At 41.8% G+C, this 25,873-nt stretch overlaps 1 protein-coding gene across 5 annotated transcripts in view; it reads right to left on the bottom strand.

Annotated features, from left to right (window-relative positions):
- The window catches only part of pex5la (peroxisomal biogenesis factor 5-like a), a 61,765-nt gene extending 37,549 nt beyond the window's left edge, over window positions 1-24,216 (bottom strand). For 3 of the 5 annotated variants that reach the window (XM_048976976.1, XM_048976979.1, XM_048976978.1), the window contains exon 1: window positions 23,697-24,216. In XM_048976976.1, the coding sequence (XP_048832933.1) occupies window positions 23,697-23,717 (21 nt within the window). In that variant the 5' untranslated portion in view covers window positions 23,718-24,216. Of the gene's footprint in view, window positions 1-14,175; window positions 14,387-23,696 lie in introns of those variants that run through there. The other 2 variants (XM_048976975.1, XM_048976977.1) reach the window with 1 other exon arrangement.
- Window positions 24,217-25,873: the final 1,657 nt, after the last annotated feature.

The raw sequence follows: 25,873 nt of genomic DNA, 5'->3' as shown, positions 1-25,873 counted from the left end.
GAAACTGAAACACTGGCCAAAAACGTGTGAAGTTTTACGTTTACATATGCGCAGCCTGGTGGCCAATCTTCACTGATTGCGCATTCAATCAGTAAGAGCATAGTGCGAAGGTTCAATTAGCAGAGCAATACTGTTACGAGCCCCAGTCTAGGGTTGGGGCGTAACAAATAGCACAGCTGTACATAAAATATTGCAAATCCACACAGCAAAATGGGAGACATATCACAGTTCAAAAGAGGACAAATTGTAGATGTGCATCTCGCTGGTGCATCTGTGACCAGGACAGCAATTATTTCTTGTGTATCAAGAGCTACAGTATCCAGGGTAATGTTGGCATACCACCACAAAGCATAGACCGCATCCAACAAGCTGTCAGAAAGGGATGTCCGGTTACTCATCCGGATTGTATCCAAAAAACATAAAACCACAGCTGCCCATCTTGCTGCAGAATTAAATGTGCACCTCAGCTCTCCTGTTTCCACAAAAACTGTTCAGCAGGAGATAGACAGGGTCAATATTCACGGTCGGGCAGCTGTAGCTAAATATTTGGCGACTCTTGCCAGTAGAGAGGAGCGTCCTAAGTAGAGGAGAGTCTGTACATATAAACATATATATGACAATCTGTCTGTTGAATATCATACGCTGAATCAGGTGCCACAATTGTGTCAAATCGAAAGGATAAAGGATAATTCTAAGAGTTTCTGCTCAGAAAGAGCAGCGAATATAAGAAGTACATCCGTACTCTGGACTCCGCAAACGATAGCCGGGGTACCTGTGATTATGCCAGCATGTGCTGTTCTCACTTCAGAAATATTTATACCAAAGCGTTTTAAAAAACACTACTTAAGTTTGGTAAAAGTATAACGTTTGATAGAATTCATATACATTGAATATACAACACAGAACAGCCTCTGGTTTTATTTTATGAGAATTAAATTATATTAGTTCATTTGCTGCTCAAAATTCAGCAAAACAAGTATCAGTTTGCATCAAAGGTACACCGACACCGTTATTGCAGTTATTTAATCTTACAGATTGACACAAAATCAAAGAATACTTCAATTGTGTGATAATGTCGCGCTCTGCCTAGTCGATACCTTCAAGTGGCTTCCCCTTCGTATCGATCGGGGGAAATTAAACAAATGATTAAATCAATTGTTATCAAATAAAGAACAGACAGATGCTAGAAAAACACATCTTAATAACAGAAATACTTTGCACAGACCCATTTGTCTAAGTCAACAGACAAAGGTTGGGCTTGGAGCTTTATAAATGGTGCTGGGGGAGGTGTGCGTCGACGATTTTCCCTGCTCAGTGCAAAAATTCCCTTGAACGACATTAGCGTATCATACTGTATGTAGCAAAGATGAAAAAAAGAGACTTAAAGTAATACAACCTCTAAATTACAAGATGGATTATAGTTGGTGATATTTTGCCAAGCAAAGACAGGAAGAGAGAGAAAGATCTAGAAAGAACATGGCTGTCTCACATCTCAAAGTGGGGCACTCTGCTTCTGCTGCAGCTATTAAAACTGGCACCGCCACCTCCTAAACAAAGGGTTCGAGTCACCGAGCCATTCTGCGAGGATCGCATTAGAATCATCGGGACATACAGACTGCCTGGAAGTCCCGTGAAGAATTTCCAATCTGCATAACAATGGGCCGTAATAAAGCAGGACTCATCTTGATAACTCTGCCGCACTGACGGACTGATGTCCTTAAACAGCTCTCTCAACTTTTGCATCAGAATTCGATGCAACATTTTTCAGTACGAATATGAGCAGTGCGTCCTTAAATCTAATTTATTTTAAGTTAATTACACAGGCATCTGGCTCTAACTACATGTCACAATGAAATATCACATCGTGAATTAAGATCCTGATCTTTTCATAACCTGATCTTTCCGGATCATATCCTGAGCTCCTGATCTTTTCATAACCTGATCTTTTTAAGAATGGTCTAAGGCTTGCAAAATAAAAAAGGCGAAAATGCTACCATAACACAGACAATGATACCTCTGGTCAGTAATCAGCTTCGTTATCAGTTTCACCTAAGTTTTAGGGACTTCTACGAGGATGGAGTAAATATTGTGGAACCGGAAATGGGCAAAACAGACCATCTTTGAGCTCAAACAAGCCCAGGCAACAACAGTTTAATAAGAATCCCTTCAGCACCACATATGAGGTTCACTCGCAATGTTATTTGTGGAGTTTGTTGAACTCCAGCAAAAGTGCATTATTGCTCATCCTGCTATAGTGGTAACACTAGTTATTTAGTTTTGTTATTTTTTGCCAGTTACTTCAACTCTCCGCCATAAACCTGACATTGACATTTCAAGCCCTCCTCGAACCAGAGTAAAGATCTGCTGGATGCATTTAAAGCAAAGGTTCCAGGAAAAGTGTGAGTGCAATTCCTTACACTTGGGGGTGTGTGGGTCATCCACTCAGCACATCAAGCCAACCCTAGAATTTCCTGAACCAAAGACACAAGGTTCTTGTGTTTCAGCTTGTAGTATTTGAATTTGAGCTGCTGTGTATTAAACATTAACCGCCTTTTGACAGTGGCATGCAAGGCTTGATTTTATTGTCCTTAGTTAATGCAATGTCATGTTCTCGGCCTTTAATATGCTGCTGTTAATCAGACTGATTGTTGCTGGTAATCAAAGGAATGGCTGACAAATTGCTGTGACACAAATGACAAGATTCAATGTTATTAAACAAGCAAGACGTGATACGCTCAAGGTTTCATGACCTGAGCGCATTCTCATGCTGCCATGATGCACAAATGACATTATCTTTTAAAAAGCACCATATACAAAACCTTCACAGTTTTATTCTTCAGCTTTTAGTCAGTTATAGAAGTTTATAACACTATATTCCACGTGACAGGGTTGGGGCGACAGGTGAGTTGAGGTGAGCTTAACAAAGAAGCATTCAGCCGTTCTGACCTCGTCACAACTGAAACGTTCAGGGAAACAAACTGGACATCAGCTCTGGAGATGGTGTACCAAAGGCACCAGGGTCCATATTCCGGAACTGTACACTGAAATGCAGGGAATTAGTTTCCCATAGGTAGATGTTTGTAGAATCATTCTGAGATCTTAGACTTCACTGCTCTGAAGAGTAGTCACTTCCCACAGCAAACAGCAAGAGAAGCAGCCTTGGAAATATTAAATACAAAATCTCCCAGTTAAAACATATACAGGTAAGGGTCTTGCTGGAAGAAGACTTGGACTCCATGCATGCTGAACATGCTCCCATATTCTGAGCTAATATCACCGTGGTGGGTGTATATCATCACTACACTTCATCTTGCACAGCAGATCTTCTTCATTCCTTGTTTGTTTTCATTATTACTGAGACGGTCAGCCAGAATGCTTTCCCTCATCTTGTTTGCCCCATCTCTTCCCAGAGAGGGAGATCAAGACTGACATTAGGCTGATTAGTAAAAGGCATTTTGACTGGTGATTGTGAGACAAAGGGAGAGCATGATGATTTTCTTTGTGGCGATGAAAATGATAGTTGTCTGTGGCACTTATTTTTGAAGAATCTGGTCATATGGGAGCTGCTTCACCCCTAACGCGCAGTGCTGTACTTTACAGCCAGGCACTAGCAGCAAATGGTTGCATCCGTATAGTAGGGGGTGCTGGCGCGCTCTATAACTTTATTGCATTCGAAGGAGCTTTTATTGGAAGCAAATTAAATAGCTTGCATTTAACACTTCCACCAATTTAGCTATATAGCAGGACATTAAATATGGGAGTTGGACAAAATAACGGAAACACCAAATGAAAAAAGTAACTAAATCACAATTACAAACACAGCTACAATGCTGAGTCATTTTACCATGAATGACAAATGGCAGAATGTGTCACCTATAAAAGAGATGTGATAATCGGCACTAATAAATATGCATATTTTAACATGAAGTAAGTAAGTGTTCCAAAGAGTCAAATGCTGGGCCAAACTTGTTGTTGTAATATTAGTGAGTTGCACAAATGCTGAATTTCTTGAATATGCTTTATTTGCCATCTGCACAAGTACTTGCTCTCCATAGTGTGGGGGTTACAGCACAGGGTCAGCCAATGAGCAGCACACCTGGGGTTGGGGGGTGGTTAAGGGCCTTGCTCAAGGGCCCGTGGACATGTGGCTGTCCTGCTGAGGCTAGGACTTGAACCAGTGACATAGACTCACTCCCCCCCCACATGTGCCTAATGTGATCCAAGCAACATCAACCTTTTATGGCCTTTTCCTCCACAGCGTACTTTTCCCGTCTCCAGTATCTTGCACTAGCCTTTGTCGAGAATCTTCTGGATTCTAGCTACTTAACCACAGGATCAGTAGATAAATGTCTACCCTTGTCCGACAGTGACTCCGATATCAGTATCTGAACAGCAAATTCTGAAGAGCGGCGGGATGGTTGAGAACCTAATTTAAGAAGGGTTCCGAAGTTAATTGTTAACCACAAGGAAGCATAAAGTCCATTAGACAGGCTTATACAATGAAAAATGCAAAGGTCTGTAATTTTAAATAGGAAGTGCTATTTGGGAAGGCCATTGCTCTTCTTTCGGAGGCCGGTTGAGGGGGGGGGGGGGGGGAGTGAGATATAAACAAAGTAAATAGGCTAATGGAGGGAATATTTTAGGCAAGCTCACTTGCTCTTCTTATTACGGAAGGTAAACATGAAGTGTCTATAACACACAGAGTGCCATTATCCAACGAGCGATTTTCTAATGGTTTGTCCACCGTCTCTCCTCGGTTTGGGAGTCTCCAGGAAACGGGGGCTTATAATACAGTAAGTGATCGTTAGCCTTTGAGCCCATACACAGGAAGTAGCTTCTCGCCTGTGTCTCGGCCTATCACAGCTGTTGATTTGTGATTGACACGACGCCCACTACTGAACTGACCCTGTACGTCACATGAAGTTGTTGACACACAATGAAGGGACGAGGCTGACCTTGCCGTGATGCTATACTACCTGCCACCGGGAGGTTCATAAATCACACCGAACCTTCACCGATTCATCGCCGCCAAGGGAATAATGGCTTTACATGAAGTAATTTTATTGATTTACTTGGATCTAATTCCGTTTATATTTCCATTGTAACTCACAATCATGTCTGAGCTCAGCCAAGATTAAGCACGAGAGTTTTAAAACAAAGTAATCTTTTCTGCGCGGTCCAAGTCTAATGGATAATCTTTCTCCTGTGTCGATTGAAAGATCCTCTCATCTTTGCAAATTATATTCACCAAGTAGATTAACAAATTTCATTTAACGAATGCATACAAACACTGTGCTGTAATGTAAATAAACATTTCATCTTCGCATTTGGCTTTAGCTACCTTAATAACGGTCCAAAAGAGCTGGATTTTTAATTGCTTTCTCTGTGCCTTTGTTGTTGCAGCATCTGTGGATCCCTGTGAGTAGCTTCTGCATCTCTGCACATCACTCCTCTGTGCCTTTTTAGCTCGGAAACGGTTGCTAGGATTATCGTCCACAGAGGATCAAGAGTAAGGACATGGGAGTTTGGTGGCGAGAGCCGGGGGGGTGGGGGGGTGGGTGGCGGATGGCGGATGGAGAAGCACTTCCTTCCTCCATATGCTGATTCTCCCCTTGCATCAGGAGTCTCCCAGCTTTGATCACCCCCCACCCCCACCCCCTTTTCCAATCGTCACATCAAGGCCTTTTTCCGGCGATCACACGCCCTAAGACAGTGCTTTCCGCTCCTCCGGAGTGGGCTCATTACCAGTAGCTCCTGTTTCTGCTCACGCTGCAGCTTCTCATATTAACGCAGAGCTGGGCCACGTAAACTGCTCTGGGGGGAGGGATCCTCGGCAGCTCCGGGCGTAACCTGATTACCTCCCCTCACAAATGGCAATTCATTTTCATTAGTGACCTAACGCTCGCTGTCCTACTTCCACACAGCGATTGGGTTGCTCACTTGCGCTCCGCACTCGATGCACATGCAGCTCCGCCGTGCATCTCTCTCACACCAGCGGTAAACATCCTGCGCATCCCGTCGTGCGACGCCGGCCCTTCCCTTCCACAGGCGACCATGCCAGCCAACAATTCCTGTCACTTTGATAGTGAAATCAACCCAACAGATGTGCATTAAAACTCCGCATGTGATGAAAATGACTCGGTAAAAAATACGTAAGACTACTGTCAGAAGTACAAATATGTCTGTACACTGGTGAAAAATAATACAAGAGAAGAAAAATAAAATCATCCATTATTTATAATGCAGGGTCGCACCAGAACAAAAATAAGCTCTAGTTAAACTAAACAAAGACAAAGTTTACTGACATTCATTTTAAACCCGCAAAGAAACAACTATACCACAATATATTTTTATTAAATGTTTCCATTTTGAAAACTAACCATCTAGATGTCACTTGCAGTTATCTATGTCACATTTTAATTAATTAAATGGAAATAGTTTTTTTTTTCAGAAAGCAAAAAATATCTCATGAAATTTAGCTAGACTGAACAACGTCTTTTGTGGGGCGTGAACTTTCGAGTTTGGATTTGGGGTCACCAGAGAGTCTGCCCGTGGGATTTCACATGGGAAACCCTGTGCAGTTTGGCCCTCCTACGTGCGGCCCCTGGGAGGTATCCCAGTGTCACCTGGAGCCTTGTCGCTGCCTGGGCTAAGGGCCGACTTGGGTTACCTGAATTGACATCATGCAATTAGGCCGTGGAGCAGAGACAGTAGCCCTGAGCGTTATCTGTAGCAGCCTGCTGTTAGTGGCCCTGAAGAAGCAGACAGTGCTTGGGCTGCCCATCTATCCACATTCATGACTCTTCTCCTGTTCTCCTGTCTGATGCAATGATGTGAATCTCTTCTCCATTAGTTTTGAAACCATATGCAGACGTGGCTTTGTACATAAGACTCCAGTGAATAATTATAAATCCTGCTGTCTGCTTTTTAGTTGTGGGTCTGAAATCACAGCCTCTGTTATATGCAGTAGCAGCCAAAAGTTTGGAAACACCTGCTTTTAATACAGTTGTCTCTATTTCAGCTGATATTCACCTTAGACTAAAAAGCCTCGAGGCAATGAAGTAATACATATGAAATATTGCAGTGACCAAGAGCAGTGGTCAACATCTCCACATTTTCTCAAATTTCAGACTCTTCAAAATAGCCTCCTTTTGCCTCGATTACAGCACTGCAGACTCTTGGCTTTCTTTCAGCCAGTTCCCAGATGTAGCCATCTGGAATGCTTCTCCAATGGTCCTGAAGGAATGTTCAACAAGTTCTGCGCACAAGTTGGCTGCCTTGCTCTTACTCTTCGATCCAACTCATCCCAAACCAGCTCTGTAGGGTTTAGGTCAGGGGATTGTGGGGGCCAGGTCATCTGTCATAGCACTCCACCTCTATCCTTCTTCACAAAATAATATATTAACCTCAGGGTATGCTTAGGGTCAATATGATTTTCAGCAGGTGATTTTCAGTAAGTGTGTTTAAACGTTTGACTGGTACTGTAAATATACTGTATTAGAAAAGCAAAAATATTCTCAGCCTTTTGCCTTTCGAGTAATCTGCTGCAGCGTATGAAATACTGGCGACTAACCATGATTATTTGAATTCAAAAGCTGACCAGGTATCCGTAATACAAATCAGAAGGGACAGCTACCACGGATAACAGTTCTGCTTTTCAGATGAAACTCTGTGACTCACTCCTGTTTTAACACATTGAACACTGCTTAAAGGTTAACATTCCATTTCCTCAAAATTAAAACACTTACACATTAAATCGCCCCTACCTGTAATTGTCAAACCAAACGCATTTCCCTCCCAGTCCATTTAGGTCCCATTACTACCCTCTTAGTAATCGCAGATGAACTCCTGCTGACGTTTGCAATAATGCTCTGTAGCAGCAGATGTAAAATCTGCCCAAATAGACTTTGGACTCTGACACTGCAGCCAGATCCAAGTGATTAAGCAAACACTACTGAAACCCATCAGCTAGCTCGGAAGCAGGATGCCAGACGCTAATGGTCCACAGTCATAGCTCTTTGCTAAATGCCCAACCTTGCCAAGTTTGGCTCAGTATAAAAAGAACACAAACAGTCCAATTTTATTTTTAAACAGCGAATAATGCATCTGTGGGAGCGCAGTCACCTGATAACAGTTAATTTTTCCTATTTGTTTTTTTTTTGTAATCTATTATTATTCATATGGCGCATAACTCACACTTTGAACTGCCGGGTCCTTTTACCATCAGCAACTGGAGGTGGTTCAGGGAACCCTGCGTCAAGGTGCCTTCACTGAAGGCATCCCGCACACCACTTGGGAAGCTGTTTGGAATTTCAGAAGCTGATGCAGGTCACCGTCTGCTCTTGTCAGGATTCAGCCAGTGCTCAGGAAGTCCCCGTCAAAACGAGTCCCCTATCTATTTCACCGAAGCTACTATAATGGTAAAAAAAAGTGCAAAAGGATATTCTCAGTGATCTTCTCCATACGGTTTATGAATGGCCATCTTAGCTACGTTAAATCATTAGACAGATTAGTGTAGTGTGGCGTGAAGCCACAAAGTGCTGAAAAAGTTCCGAATTAGCAGGAGGGAACAGAGCTGGCTGATTTGGTACCCGGCTCCAAATTTATATTCCTGTCTAGTACATCAAAATAAAACAAGATAAACATTGACACTGCAAGCAAAATAGGAAGAGTTCCTTTACAGACAGAGACATGCTGATGCACTACAGACAGTGTTCCCATACAGTGTCTTCAGTTACAACTATTGTACAAAAACTTCAAGACTTTCGCTAATTAATCTTCAGCAAAATAACTTTAATATACATGTTGTAGAGGTATAGCAGCTCTGACAAACAATATGTTAAAAGTGTCACAATATTTTTTTCTTACACTGATCAACAGAACAAGTCCTGGAAACAGCTCAGTCAGAAACATGAAATATTCTTCTGCAGAAGAAACGATATCTGATGATTAACAGACCGGACGGAATGTCAGTGTCGTGTCACACTTTGATGGCAGCTTTTCAGCACCTTGGACAGAGTGACATCCCCTTAAATTCTCAAATTGTGTCGTGAGATCTGTTTACGCGGGTTCATGTTTACACAGCTGCCTCCCAAAAGCTTATCAGGGACTTAGGGGAGCCTTAACAGAAGCAAAACACGATGTAAACATGCAGAGAATCACAGCCCTAAATTCAATGTATAGATTTTTCTAAAAAAAGAACAATACGTGATATTGCAAAACGCTCCGGGGTAAAGCTGCATGCAGGCGTTATTTATAACCATATAATTTATTCCCATATGAGAGACGCACAGTCATACTTTCCCTGCAAAGCAGTGACTCAGCACTTCCTGCATTTATAAGCAGTCACCATGAGACTGACCTCCCAGAATCACATAAGCAAACAGCGAGCTTATGGTTTACCAGTTTAAAGAGAAGCTGACACTAGCTACGCAGATAATGCAGGTACAAAAACTCCCATAATTATGCTTAATATCCAGATGACATCATCTTTTGCTCTCCCTGTAATCACGCCTACTAGATATATCTAATGTTTTCCCATCATTCCTTGTAATATGCTTCTCTCTCACTCTTGAATGCTCAGGGATGGAAAGGAAGCCGTTCAGTGATGCCGCTCCCCCGTTATAGTGGATTTAACAACAGATCGATAGCCCCAGGCTTCCTAAACAGCTGAAAATAGCTCAGTAATGTAATGCAGGACTTCTCCCGTAATGGAGAATGACTGCCGCGTTTGTGGGACGCACAGCCCTCATCTACCCCTGCACTGTGACTTTGACTGACATATTCTGCCAATAACCTCCCGCTAAAGGGTATCTGGAACTGGACACCATATCTGTTTATAGCGCAGAGATTTAGTCTACGGCATTCCCTCCTCACCAGCTTCTGTAGATCCAGTATGGTACTTGGACTCGACCCAAACATCCACCTCCCAGAATACAGGTACTAAATGGCTTTCACCTTCTCAAATGCGATATTGAACTTGGGTCTCTTCGCCTATTCTGCTGCACACACGGGACCCCACCTGAAGGGCTCGGAAATCATCACAGGGACATTTTTTCTTGCTGCTGGGCCGTGTTTAACTGGCCTTATGGGGTGACGTTGAATCAGTGAATAAAGAGTCATTTTTGACTTAAGCACCAATAAACAGAGTTAGAGGCAAAACTAGAGCAATTCAGTCCTAACAAAGTAGATGTGGAGGGTAAATGAGATCCTCCGAAAATCACTTTGAGCTTTGCTGAGTAATTCACCACACGCACACCACCCTACTGACAAATTCATTCTCATTTTTCATCCCAAATAAATAAGATCATCTTCACTTCCGATTAAATTGTAGCCCGACTGCATAAGGGGTCATGGGACTTTGACGGTCCTGATCACTCTCAGACGGCTCACATTTCTGCTCAAGCTGATACCACCAAGAGACACTGGGTGCAAAGAAAAAAATCCAGACATTTAAAAATATTACCAATTGTCTGTCTTGGTTTTTGCTTTATTGTTTACACCAGCATAACACTGAATAGGGTGTTAGGTAATGGACTTCTGAACAAAAGCAAATTTTAAAAGGATACCATGACAACATTATTGAAATTGCCACAGCAACAGCTAGAAATTCTGCAGCCATACAGGATGAACGCGCATTAAGACAGGGTATTGTAGTATTGTAACAGAGCAGCTGCTCAACTGATAAAGTTTTTATTACCCTGTCATTTTGGCCTTTAATTGCTAATTAAAGGGAATACAGATAGTCTGAAATTCCAATCACAGGGATTCCAAATGATATCACTTCAGGGATTTGGGGAAAGTTTAATAAGTAAGAAAGTGTGTCTGCATTTTTCTCTAGATAATGTCTATCTCTTCTGACAAGAGAATCTTTCTCCTAGGCTACAGACAGGACTGACCTTTTCCGTGCATGCTCCTCTGGCAAGAAAAATAATCACCGGTAAGGACAATGCTTAATTGATACGACAGGTATATAGGGATATAGTGTTTCAGGACAGGTGTGGAGTAACGAGATTTATATCTCTGACAGGTATCCATCGCCTTTAGGGTTTATTGACGCAGTACACTGTGTACTTCACAGTTTAGCCACAGCACTCTCAAAATGCACTGTCTGTACTATTATAGCTGTCACATAATTTTTTGAAGTGTTCAATGGTGTTCAATGTAATGGCGTGGTGATATTTGACAAAAAAAAATAAAAAAAACTTTATTCTTTTGATCTATTAGACCTTACCAGTCTCACGATGGTATATAATCTTTACCTGAAGTCCAGGAATTCTGCCTTTTGGCTTCTCAGTTTACCAGTTTTCGTAAACATAGAAAAGCATGACTCATACATAACAAACAGCAAAAGCATCGATCCGTCCATCATCCATCCAACCATCTTCCGGCTGCTTACCTTGCACAGGGTGACACAAGACAGGATTGATTCCCCTCTCTGTAGTCGCCGTGTTTATTTGCAGAATGAATGGTCTCAGCGAGGAGATGAGTGAGGCTGCTGTAATTCCCCCGTAAACCACTGTGACCTGGGACCTGCTGGGATTGTCTGTAATATAGCTGCCAAAGGCTCATGGCAGGAAGGCCAACTCAGCTGCTCACTGCCTTCCTCTCACCACTGTTCCGTATTAAGCTTAGCAGATATGGATGGACGGTTAGCCTTAACTCCACATTAGCCCCATCCATCTTGCAATGACCCTACCCCAAGCTTAATTCCCAGATTTGGAAACATGCTCCCTCGCAAAAACACAGCCTTCTGTACGGATGCATTCAGAAATGCAGGCTCATGCCAAGTTCCTCACTTACATTCCTACAGTGTACGTCGAAATAAAAATAAAATATAAAAAAAAACACAAATCAAACAAGAATCCTCCTTCTCGCTTCCATCGGTTTACACCCCACAGATAGTTTTACATGTTTATTTACCTCAAAACTCATTCACTTAATTTACAGGAATTTGATTTTGTTCAGTTGCGTCACCCTATAGATGCAGCAGCTCACAGCGGTTAAATAAGCACAGAAAAATCCAGCTTACAACAAACTTTTGTGTCTGGTCAGCAAGTGCTTTTCACTTGCCCAGTCATGGCTATTTTTGTACTTGTCCCCAGCCAGAACTCTAATGACCACAGAAGCAGGCGGCATTTCGGACGGACTGAACTTTTGCCAGAGAAAAGAATAAATCGATTCTTATAGCCCTCTTTGTTATTTTAATGTGGGGTCTTCAATCACACCGTGAGTTTTAATAATATATTTCAGCCAGAACTGAATAGGTTGTCTCCGATATGCCATCAGACTGGAATGAAAGCAAATTAACAAAAAAAAAAACTGCGTGCGGGAAATAAAATATGTCGGTGAAGTTTAAATACTAGGCTGTGAGTTGCCTCATTGGTAAAGGTACCCGACCATAAAATAACTGGGTGCTTTTACTGTAATCTGAGGATTATACCTGTTTTTCATCTTCCCTCTGTCACTGGCGTGTGGAGGATCAAGCTCTAATATCATAGTGTCTGGTGGCCGTAGATTTGCGACTACTTAAGACAACTGACGGGGTTCACTGTACGCCGTTAAGTTACCCAATACGACCTGACGCCTAAAAATCACTTTGAAAGCAATAAAGACGACGCTCCGTCTGCTGAGAAGAGGCACTGGAATGCCTTTCATGTTCAATACCACTACGGATGTATAGAAGACATGGAAGACTGTGCATAGTCACGAGTACCACAGGAGCAGGGAGGAAAGAAGGGGAAACAAGTGGCTGCAATCATAGGTTTCTGCTACCCTCAACATCAGCCACGTTTGTGTGATGAGGGCAGGCTTTCTGTTGGATGCTGCAGGGCATGACAGCCTGGCCTGGCGTGTAAGTCAAGAGGCTAGAGAAGAACATGCTGTAAGTGCTGGGGCACCCGTTTGCGTAATCAGTGCCCAGACGAGCAGCCAGACCCCGCTGAGCCTCTGAGGGCTCTGCCCCCAGCCCTGTCACGGGGATGGCTGGTCACCTCATGTCCTTAGACACCTCGCTCCCCATGGCACAATGTCTGGGGGGGGGGTTTCATTCATCACAGAGAAAAAGGGACAGCCCCCAAGGGGTCCGGACCCCCCCCCCAGCTCCCCAGATCTTACAGAATCAGCGAAACCCTCCTTCCTAGACGTTAATCACTGGGGCAGTAGCTGGCCCCCTCCAGCAGGTGTATTTTCTGGGGTTTAAGCGCCCTGACTACCCTGACCTGTTTTTCCAGGGGCCGCGCCCTAAACCCCCATGGTAGTGCTCAGCTGCCCCCCCCCCCCCCCCCAAAGAGGACAGCCGATCCTCCAAAGCATTCCGTTGTTAACTCCCCAGAAGATCTTGCGCTAATGCATCCTTAATATCAAACAGTCTACTTGACTTTTGTCTATGCAAATCTGCATATTTGTGTTCATTAAATGGGCCATTTAAACTTAAATAGTGGCTTCTTTTATGCAGTTGGATATTTTTACCAAGACATATTAGATGTCATGTTCAGAGCCCTTAACAAACAGCAGCTGTAGACATGGGGTCGAGTGCTTGTTCAACCTGTGTGACATATGTGCTTTAAATGATGTACTTGCTACCATACGCCATTCAAGACACTTAATGCCACCACTGCAATATTACCCAGCTCCTCATTAAAAACCTTAGCTGGCATTATAAAATATGCATATCTAATTTCCTGTTTTCTTTTGCACAGGCTACTAATATTGCATTCACCAAATAACTGCAACATTATCTCTGTTTAGTACTTACTCCTCAGCATCAATAAGCTACTACCAAAATGTTTTCTGGGAGACATGAGTTTGCCATCACTGATCCACTCTGCAGCATTGTGGACATCTCCACCGCCATCTCGCTGCCTGCAACATGCAACAGCCCCCAAACGCTTCCCCATAGGTAGCAGCACCATCCATTTCTTATCTCACCTGCATTTATGCATAGGTTGCATACGCCACTGATGACTTGGCTCGGGTACAGATCATACATCTCGCTTTCAAGAATGGGGGTGTTGAAGATGAATGAATCAGTGTCCCCCCAGAAGAAATAAGTAGGTCTGACCTGGTACTTTGAACAAGATTTATACTGCAGCTCAGAGCAAAATGTATACATAAGAGGTCAGCAGTAAACCAACAAGTGATCAAAGAGTCATATAAAATGTTCAATTGTCATACCATCAGCAGTGTTCCGTAGTTCATTCTGTAGAGCGTTGTTAAAGATTCTCTCCTTATATTGGAAATGAAATATCCTATTAAACAATCGGTCAGTTTCGCTCAGCTTTGCAGCTTTTAAAACAAACACTGCCGCTCATTGCTTTCCCGCTCCCCCTGAAGGCATCCCGCTGGAAAGACAGAGACTGAAACCGGACCCCTGTCTGACAGTTTCTCTTCCACGCTCTCGTTCCCAGGTCTCATCTCGCTCCTCCTTAAACGATGCGCCCTTCCCATCACTCCAGCAGCTAATGCATATGTGGCGGATACTCAAGCCCTAAAAGTGAAAGCGATTGGCTTCCTGTCCCAGTTAATCCAGGAGCAGGTATATTCATTTCTCCCAGCATTTGAAAATGAAGGTAAAGATCTTAACTTAAAAATTGTTGCACTACATTCACCCCAAGTTCCACATATTGTGTTGTAAGACAATATATATATATATAAAGTTTTAATGAAGTGAATAAATGTACACTGTGTTCTAAAGGTAAGCTTTATATAATCCTCTGGGCAAATGTATTAGCTACACCTGCCTAGTACCGGGAAGGAATGTTTGTGTCTACAGAACAGCTTGAATTCTTCAAGGTATGGATTCAACAAGACGTGGGAGAATGTTCTGATGGTGTTAGCTCCATGGCGTCTTTGCGCGAGCAGCTCTCCTGTTGGCCTTAATGAGTCTGCCTTTTCTCCTCTGCTGTTTTCGGCAGCCAGACTGCGGCTGACTGGATGTTTTTGCTATTCGCACCATCCCTCTGTAAACTCGACACTGTAGTGTGTGGATACCAGGAGGGCGGATGTTTCAGAGATGCTGGGTCCGCCATGTTTGCCACCAGCAGTCATCACACCTTTGAAATTGCTTGGATTGTCCATTCCATCCATTGTTGAATGTTCACAAAAATCCCGACTGTAGCTGTATCTGCACGCCTTATATACTGAGTCACAATCACATGATTTTCTGTTCCTGGGACCAGTCTGCTGGAGCAAGCAAGGAAGAATACCAAGCAAACTGGCGATTAAGCGCATAGGAGCGCAATGAGAATTGCGTTGAGTCTTTTCCTCCTTTTGCCCTAGACGTTGTTGCCAATTTCTTTAACTTTTAAATCGACAACCTGCTAAACTTATCCTGCCCCATTCCCTTTCTTCAAACTGTATGAAGTACGACATCATTACAGGTTAAAAACAAATACACAGCAGGCAGTATGGGCACACAGGACGGACAACCAGAATAATAAAAAAACACAGTGTAATTATAGTAAAATATTAATATTACACAATGGTTAGTAAAGATAGTAATGGCCCGAAAGGGAAAAAGATAGTAATGACCTACCAGAAATTCATTTATACTACATTATAATGTGGTAGTTAATTTAAGTGTAGCTATGCACCATAATATTTTAGTAGTGATATGCCCAGCCACATATATGCGATTATTAAAGAACATGCTCTCAGCTGACTCCAGCCCCTTCTCTCCTCCATTTAATACCTGATTACAAGCTAGAAGGCAGCGAGAGACATTTAAGATTTTAGGGCCACATAAAATCCTGTCCTTGGGACCCATGTTCAGAGGAGCAGCGTGACTCAGGGCATCAGCGACAATGACACTGTGGATGGTTTAAAGTGCACGCCGCTCTATTTATGATGTGTGCAGAACCACTCACATCAGCACTCAATAATTTAATCCATAGTCATCCGTTAACCTGGGAAAAATAAGGTTCCGACGTGCTTGATGATGTGTGAGGGTGGCCTACATGTCTTGTGTGATACTTTACTTGTTTCAATAAAAGTGAACTGTTTATTTTTATGACCTAAAATAACAGGGAGCAGACAGATTGAGGCAGAACCTATTGCCATGTGCATTCATTAACATGCTACATGCGAGTGTAAGTGCGTTGGACTGGAGTTGACTGGGACCATAAATGTTGCAAGACTGTCAGAGCAAGATATTCTGTGATGGACATGGAACAGAGGACAGAGAACAGTGACTGAACCGGCAGTCTAGTTCTGTGCACTGGGTAATAAATAAATGACTGGCAGGACTACAGATTTGGTATCATAGATGTGGAGACCACATATTGTCCACTGTTACTCTTCTATTATTATATAGATGGTATAGATCTATTATATTGCATAGAATGATCAACCCTTAGACTATTAGTTTGCTCTCTGCCACTGGCTTGTTCATATTTTCTTCCTTGCGTATGATTCCAAGCACAAAATATTGCCCAATTCCTAACTACAGTAATACTTTTATTAAACATATGCATATATATATATATATATATATATATATATATATATATATTCCTTTTCCCCATATATTCCCTTTTTGTATGGATCTCTGTTATAATGCTAATGTTGTTTTTAACACCAGTAAAATCTCTGATGCTGATTCGGCACGTAGTTCATTAAGTTGTAACTTGTATTGTTATATCTATGGTATCCATGATGAGTTGGTACGTTTTTGTCTGGACAGGAACAACTGCAAAATAAATAACTGGAATTTAGGGGAAAGCCAATTTTCAACAGTCTCAAAGAGTCACGAACCGGCACTGCCATGTCACCTCTGAGGTGCGACTGGATTTCTGCGCAGACTTGATCCCGCTGATTACTAAGCTCGTCCCATTACGTGAAAAGGCAGCGAGGCAAATGAAGCGGCAGGGATTGATTAAGCAGCATGCTAAGGTCTGATTGTGTACAAAAAAACACTTCGCTGTCAGGGCTGAATGTAGTTCCTCATGTAATGATTATGGGTACCGTGTTCATGGAGACTACAGGTCAAAGGTCGGTTATTCTGAGAAAAATATGGTTCATTGACAAGATCGGACTCCACCAAAACACTACGCCTACCACTTATGCACGAGTCCCCTATTTCTCTTCTCTAGCATGAATTGCTATAAAAGGGGGAGTGTCTAAACAGGGAAAACATGCATTGTGCAGATATTAAATGCCAACGTGTCATACTGCATGCTTGTTTCTTAACACAAATGATAAAGGTTATATGTTTAGGACCTTGAGCAAATAACGTGGTAACTTTCCAGTCACAAGTGAAATAAGTTCAACGATGAGACAGCAAGGCTGCACACTGTGGCTAAAATATTTACTTAATTAATTGCTGCCCTGAATAAGATATAAAAATAAAGACTAATGGAGTAATGGAGGGTCATGTAAGCGGTATGAAGAGGGAATCGGGGAAGAAAAACTGCTTCCTTTTTATCTTCACCATATTAAGCTCGATCAGTGAATAAAGAAAATTCTGCTATATTAGATAAAGTTACTTGCCACTTACTATTAATATCTGGCAAAATACTATCTCTTCACCAATGGGATGGGATGGTCTCTTAACCCCAATGTGAAAATATATAGATGTGTTTTTTATAGAGCATATATTTTTTTTAATTGCAGGGGCTGTGGTACAGTGCCTATCCCAGAGACTGTATGGGATAAGGCAGAGCATCAGCCAGGACGGGATGCCAGTCCATTACAGGGCATTGAAACACACCCAACACTGCTCACACTAAGGACAATTTCCCTTGGATTCACCGGTTCACCTGAAGCGTATCTCTGAGGCGGGTGGCCAGAATCCAGAGCACCTCAGTAAAACCCACAGACAAACACAGGGAGGACATGCTAAATCAGCAGGCCAAGAGCCAAGACTCGAACCCGCAGCCCTGGAGCGACTTCAAGGTTCTGTGAAAACACCCGTGCATTTTCATTTGACTGGGGATAAATTTGGGTACAGAAAGAAAGACATGTGGTTATTTTAGCACGGAACGGTTGCATAGTTACTTTACTTAACATTAATAACATACAAAACAGCAATTATTTAACTCTAAATATTAATCGTTGTTGTTTAAACAAGAGTATGCAGCATTTTAAAAGTAATTCAGTGCCTCAGTAATTCAGTATCTCTTTGATGTTTCATGATTCAGTTTCTGACAAAAGTAACAGAACAATATGTTTCTAAACTGAAATCATTCCAGCTTTTTGATCTATGTGAGAAATACTACTTGCATGCAAAAACAGCTATCCAAGCGTATGATAGTGATGTCCAATCCGGGACCAAATTATTCTTTTGAACCGATTCTTTTCAGTGAATCGGTCGAACTGGTTTTCAGATCTAAAAAAAATCTAACTTTTGATGCATCCATGAATTGCACAGGTGAAAGTGTTAAATTCTAAAAATCTAAAAATATCTTGCATTTACTTTTTGTAAACTGTCTGTAACCGTGTTGCCTTCAGTGCCACTCCGCATACCGCAATCTGCTGCATTCCTAGCTGTTATGATTCACTACCCCTGGCTCTCAGCAATCGAAAAGTTAGCAAGTTCAGTTGAAGCGGCTACCAGTCGCGTCTCGTCAGACTCATGACCCGAAACTGGTTAATGTATTATTTTTATTTCTTATTTAAAATGCATATAATCACATTATTGGCCACTGGTATCACTGTTTGCATTATTTAATTCATTTTACTTTGCATTAGTTACTGTTTTGGAGTTGCATTCCCTTAATCCCATTTTGCCCATTGGACATGTGTATTTCAGTATGTCATGTTTTTCTCATTAATTGTATTGTGGCGCAGGACTGACTGTACCTGAAAGTATACAAGTAATTTATATATATTTAATAGATGCCAAAACGGGAGACATCAATATGTCTACGAGCTGTATTTGTCCCTTCCTATACTTCTTATTATAAAAATGACATCTCTGCTGGCACCGTTTGCCCCAGCATTACCTAATTCTGAGTATTACTACGTATTTATGAGCTGGAAGTACGAGCTGCATGTACAGGCACAGCGTTAGCGTTCGGTTCCGTCTTCCAGCTTCCAGATTCACGTGGCTCAGGAGAACTTGAGGTTGCTGAGCTCCCAGGTGCTCTGGCTTCCTGCCCATGTCTAAGCCATCATCTGCGAGCTCCAGTCCAGTAATTGTTATCAAAACTGGATGGATTTTCCTTTACCTGGTTTGAGCAGGACCTTTCAAAAAAAAAAAAACTATAAATGGCAATACGCAGTCACACGAGAATAACGTACTAGGAATACCCAATGAATTGCAGCTCAGGCCTTCAGCTGTGGTCTGAATACCATCAAATTACTCCGGCTGGATGAAACAATGCTGGGGTTCTCCACGATTGCAAAGTGCTCTTTCTGGGTCTTTGAGCAAGACTCACTGTTGACCAAATTAATTTTGCGGTGCAGCAAATCGTGGTCCAGTTACCTCTGTGAAAAGCAAACCTCTTTATTTCACTGGAGGTTTGCCTTTGCACGAGAGTAATAAAAGGCTTTTCCCTGACTGATAATTCATCCCATTTTCCGCAAGGCCGATCTTTTTAAGTTGCTGAATCTATTCAAGGATACATAAAGAGAAAAGCCCTCCTCGTGGAGCCCCACTTCCACTTTGATAAAGGCTAAGCTTACTGCATTGCAGCTGAGGTTTTTACATTAAGTTGATTGTGATCTAATTTGCTTATCTAGTCATACATCAGGTATTCGAATGGGCAAAGCTAAAAGAATTGGTGAACCCATTACTTACAGTGTAATATAATGTAGTGCACATTCAATGTACATATCGCCTATTATTGTCCGGCATACAACTGCAAGTACGGTCTTGTTTTAATGCAATGTAATGTACATGTAATTCAATTACATGTCTGGAGACGTTTATGACGTACCAATGGCATGCATTTGGGTCAACTGATAGTAGAGTTAATATTTATCTCCTGAAAGCAAAAGTGAAGTGACAACTGTTGAGATAATTAGAGCATCTTCCAAATTAGAACATTATTCAGGACTTGTTGCAGTAAAAAGGACAAATTAATGCTTTGTGTTGCTTCGGGTTAAAACATTCAAAAATAATATGAAGGTATTTACTACACTAGATACCATAGCTGTTTAAAGTCCTAGTCACCATTCAAAACATTTTGGGATACTATGCCGTGGTGGAGAGTTTTCCAGGAAACAGGAGTAACAGATAATAAACCAAAAGTGAAAGTGCACCGAAACCTTGCAGAACATTCATTCTGCCTCTCTGCTCTGCTTCCCGGAAGCATCGCGGCTGGACCAGTGTTATTCCTGTTACTCCAGTTACTGAGACCTGAGTCAGCTGTGTCGCACTCGTGGAACACTTCATTTTTGTATTTGCAGTGCTGGCGAAGAGGAAATCAGGGAACCTTACCCCCCCCCCCCAAAATGTATATTGTATGTTTCTGCTTTCAGGCCACTTAACCAATGAAGTCAAAGCGACTTTAGGAACTTTTAATACCATATTTAAATTACTAACTGAAGTCAAATTTTACATGTTATTTTGATCCATACTGTAACATTATGAGATAATTCTTAAGTTATGATATGGATAATTCTATGAAAAGCGTTTTTGTTTAACAGAAATAAAGGCTGTTTGTTGACTGTAATAACAAAATAATCCTTTTAGTGGAGCTACATTTGGCCATAAGATAATTAAAAGGAGAAAAAAACATCTATTCCATGTGGATCGAACGTATTTGCAGGGTAAGAGTCAGACCAGCAGTCAACGTGATCCCATAACGTGAAAGTCATTTTTCCGTCTCAGCAGAAAGACACCAAAGGAGAGGGGCACAAGGTTTCCTCTCCCTGGATAATTAGGGTGAACCGGAGAAGGCAGATGTTTTGGCCAGAGATCCATGGAGCATCGTTACACTGCCAACTGCTCCACATGTAAGATGCTGAGATTATGCACATCATTATGCAACCAACTAACTAGTAATAGAGACAATGTAAAAAATACTCATTAGCTCTGAGGCTAGTACTGGTACCTCACATCTCCAGGGCTGGGTTTGAATCTCGCTGCCATTCTGCATTTGTGTGCATGTTCTCCCTAAGTGGCACTGGCTTCCTCCTGCAGTTCAAAAACAGGTGAGCTGGTGTCTCTGAAACGCCCATAGTGTTTGTGTGTTCTAATGCATTGGCCTTCCGGCCAGGTTGTTCCCCTGCCTCGCGCCCTACGCCATCTGGGAAGGGCTTCAGGCCCCCCGGGAAGCTGTAATGGATACGTACTTGGAAGATGGATGGATGACAGCAACAGTTCCTCCGTATTTGTGAAATATGTATACGCCAAGTTCAAGGAAACAATTATTTGCCGATGTGCCACAAGGCAATGGGATATATTTATTAAAAAAATTCATACGCGCAATCATTCTGCTTCTTGGGGGATTTTCATTCCTGTGTGATTGTTGTGATGTGGGGGGGGAGGGGGGGGGCGAGCAAACAGTGCCTGCAGATGTATAATCTGAGAGAGAGATTGAAATCCTGGATCTACACTAACTCAGATCTAAGGTCACTCTCTACAAACATCAGTGTTTTTTTCTGGAAGTATTTAAACAGGGCGACATTCAGTGGCTAAGTTTCCATACAAAAACGTGCCAGTTTCTGAGTCTGTGTTGATACATGGAATTACAATAGAATAACAAGCAGTAAAGCCGCTCTTCAGTGATCGTAACGGCCCAGCTTTTCTGGATATAACATAACTATTGAAGCACATATTTCTAACCCATCAGATAAGTGTTTCAGGGCTGCAATAGAGTTCGCAGTGACAGATTTTATTCATGTTCAGTTAAACTCCATAATAAATAATCATAAGTGGATGGGAATAAAGGTAACCATTAAAGGACAATCCTGATGAGATCATGTCCATCCTTAAGGTGGGACCTCGCTCTAAAGACTGCAGAGGCAGAAGGTGCAAGGAAACACACACACACTCACACACACACACACACACACACACACAATATGATCTACCTAATTACCAGTGTAAGTGCTGCTGTGTCTAATTCCTGTCAAACTGAACCAATTATTAATTAGGTCATGAGAGAGGCTCCAGCTTTTCATCCGCTCGTCCAGCTTTTATGAAGCGATGACTCTAAAGAGTACACATTTGTTCTGGAGTGTTACCAAAGCCTTCACAGATGGTACGCTGTAAATCAGATATGTACAGGTCTCTTTGACTTAGCTGTCAAATTTAGGCAATTAATTTTAAATGAAACACGGCTGTAAAGGGAAGCAAAGTCCTGGTGATAAAAACACAAGTGAGCATACACAGCCTCCCACACACACACTAGTTTACCTGTCACTTTAAACGCTTCATGTTGCCCCGCCCATTAATTCATTATACGATCCCGAACCGCACCCCAATAAAAGTCCAAAAACAAATATTGTATAGGTCTATACTAACTGTGAAGGTGTTTACAGATATACAGAAAATTAACCTATTAATGAGGAATTTCCACGCCGCCACTTGCAACGTTGGGTGTAAAAAATTCCTAATGCAATTTAAATCAACGAAGTTCAAGTATTCCATATATAATGTTGTTGAAGACAGCGTAGTTGTGAAATTTTGTGGAAGGCATTTGATTAAAGCACCGGCATTGATTTTTCAAGATTAAATAAATTAGTCATGTATGCATTACGGCTGGAGTTTCGGACGATTCGCATTTTTCCCATCTAGCATGTTAACATGTTTTCTTTAAACCAACACAGTGAATTGTCAGTTATAAATGTTGTCAGCAGTGCCATAAAGAATCAGCTCAGAAGTATTATAGTGTGTCTATATATCAGCTGTTTATATGTAATATCATTAATAAATACCAAATTAAAACCGGAATGGGACATAAAGTAATTAACCACGAATTAAATATAATCATATCCATAGCCTAGAACAAGTAACGCACAAAGGAAACACAGAAAACAGCGCTATGTCCTAAACTTCGACATGTATATTGATATATAACCCTCCTGTTGCGTGGTTTGCCTGCTTACTGATGTCTTGCCACATCGTGAAGCACTCAGTTTTAAAGGGGGGGAAACTATTTTTCCATTGTCCATAAATGTGTGTATTCGCGTGTATAGGTCTATGTATGCTATGTGTAATAGCTGATTTTGTTCAGAAATGTGAGTGAATCTATTGAAGATCTATAGAAATGAGCAGATAATGAGAGTATCCGAGCTTTTTTGCGTCCCTCAAACTAATGCCGGTTAAAAGCGCTCCGTCTCTGCCGACTTCTTCAGTGAATGATTCCCATTCAGGCGCTTTCCGGCCGGTCGCATCATTTTCCCAAATGAAATCCGTCAAGCTACCGAGGTCTGTTTAAAATAGCAAGCGTGCGCTTTTGAAACTATACACACAAATTGGTATAGTAAATAAAAATGAGAATGGTTAAATGACAGGGATGCTCGCCAATTCCTAAAACGGGGCAGAATAACGAGAATAAACACGCACACGTTAACACACACGTACCATTAAAGATGGCTTGCGCCGAATTCACTGTTAATTGCGGAAATCTAGGTTCACAGTTTTCGCTTACATCCCGTTTACCTTACACTCTTCAACAGAAGGTGCCCTTGCCTTGAAACGCACCTCGAAGCTTATTTTTTAATACTTATTTAAACGTGGCATCGACAATTTAATCGCAATTCACGTATATTCTGCAAAGACACGACACACTCGTCAAACATCTTACCTGCAAGTGCCCCTGGTACATATTGAGTGTAAAGTCAGATCGGTTCTTCTCCAGTCGGAAATGTCCCTTATTTGAGTGTTTTCAACATTAATTCACTGAAGGTGTTCATATGTGCAAAGTCTTTCTGAACTGGAAGAGAAACGCTGAGTCAGAACTGACTGCCCTAAAAATAACAAAGAAGAAGCTCGTCTATGGTACATACGAGGGAGAGAAGGGAACTGTCCGCACTTCGGGTGCTGAAAGCAAGAGTTTTCGTCTATTGAAGCCAGTGTTCAGACTAAAGATGACAGGAGCGAGCAGAAGCTTCAGAAGTAAAGTGGCGCCGCTTGTACGATACAGGCGCTCCTCAGATCTGGACTTTCCGCCTTGACGGCGGCCCGATGGCTCCTTCGCTAATGAGCAACTTTAGTCTGCTGCATGTAGAGATTCACGTTTCATTGCCACTTTTGGCTAGGCGGTGTTTCGTTTTGTAATTGTTTATGCCTCCTTCAGGTTCCTCCCCTTTTTGTGCACTTCGTCTCCTGCCTCATGTCCCACCGTACCGGCCCTTCCGCTCGCGTGCCTCGGAGCCGCCCCCCCGACTCACGCGCTCGACTGTACGTTTGGCCATTTAAGTATCAATGAAACATCATTATTTAAATTGCATTGTTTTCCATCCACCTTAATAAAAATTATTATTATTATTTATTTATAATTATAACAAACCTTTTATTTTCATTGGTTGAAAAGTTAAAGGTCTTCCTGCCTTGTGTCCTCATAGAAAAGACATATATGTTAATAATATATATGTTTTTATTTTATTAAAAAGGTGTACAGAAGTGATGTTTTGGCTAAAGGAACTTCAGGATAATATAGCTTGGTCAGTGTCTGTCCATAAAAGAGTTATACTCAGCATTATATACTCAGTGTTATACTCGGTGTTATGTATTCAGTGTTATACTCAGTGTTATATGCTCAGATATTATACTCAGTGTTATGTATTCAGTGTTATACTCAGTGTTATACTCAGTGTTATACTCAATGTTATACTCGGTGTTATGTATTCAGTGTTATACTCAATGTTATACTCGGTGTTATGTATTCAGTGTTATACTCAGTGTTATATGCTCAGATGTTATACTCAGTGTTATGTATTCAGTGTTATATTCTTTCAATAAACATGTGTTATATCTAAGGCCACTTAAGTGTTTTCATGCCTTTTTCTGGTAACCAGATTCAATAAAATTGGTGATTGCGCAAGATGGCAGGAGCCACCTCACAGTAATATGGAGCTACAAACCAAGCATCCATTATTATTTATTTATTTTATTTTATTTCCCATGGCGTTGGACACCCTGGTTACATGAGCAGTATGAGGTCTGCTGCTACCTGACTTGAGTCCTGGTTTAATCAAACACACCTATGGCACTGTGGTGGACGCTTTGGCCTTATGAACAGCAGCTGCCATTTCCTCATCAGCTAAGCATGGGGGGGAGGGTTTGGCCAGGGGTTACAGGAGGCATGACAGAGAGCAGCAGGGAGACCCGAAAGGTCACCACTGACGCCAAATGGGTCGGCTTTTTGGAGCACTGCATCCATCTCACACCCGTAGGCGCTGCACCACCCATTGTATGAATACCCACTGCATCTCACCAAAACAGTTAATTTCCTTAGAGGGCTGTTTTAAAGGCATCTCTCTGATATACAGTGACCTAAAACATCAATATTGTCCAAGTCGTATTAAGAATTAGGATGTGGAATTGTGACCACTGTTATGCACTGACTGCTAGCCTACGTGGTAGAGAGTTAGAATATCTTTAAGGGGATTCCAGACATGCAATTATTCTGAAAAAAGATACTGGTTCTGAGGGCGAATGATAATGAACTATATGCTTAGAGAATTCCAAGCATCCAGCTGAAGGTTCTTTATTTGCATTTTATGAACTTATTATGACAATTGCAGGATAATTAGTAAACGTATGGATGTTTCAGTGACCTTAAACATGGATATGACATCTACAGTAGGAGTGTTTTCCTAACCACGAAGCACATTTGATTTGAAATATTGATTTATTGATTTTAAATATAGAATAATGGAGCGATAATATAACAACAGGTGGAGACATACTGATCAAGGTTTTGTGTATATGTGTGACACAATCACCTCAGACGTGCTTACCAATCATATTTCACTGCCA

The sequence above is a fragment of the Brienomyrus brachyistius genome, chromosome 15 (assembly GCF_023856365.1).
Source record: "Brienomyrus brachyistius isolate T26 chromosome 15, BBRACH_0.4, whole genome shotgun sequence".
NCBI lineage: Eukaryota > Metazoa > Chordata > Actinopteri > Osteoglossiformes > Mormyridae > Brienomyrus > Brienomyrus brachyistius.
The sequence above is the reverse complement of the archived record's forward strand: the minus strand, read 5'-3'. Positions and strand labels throughout refer to the sequence as shown.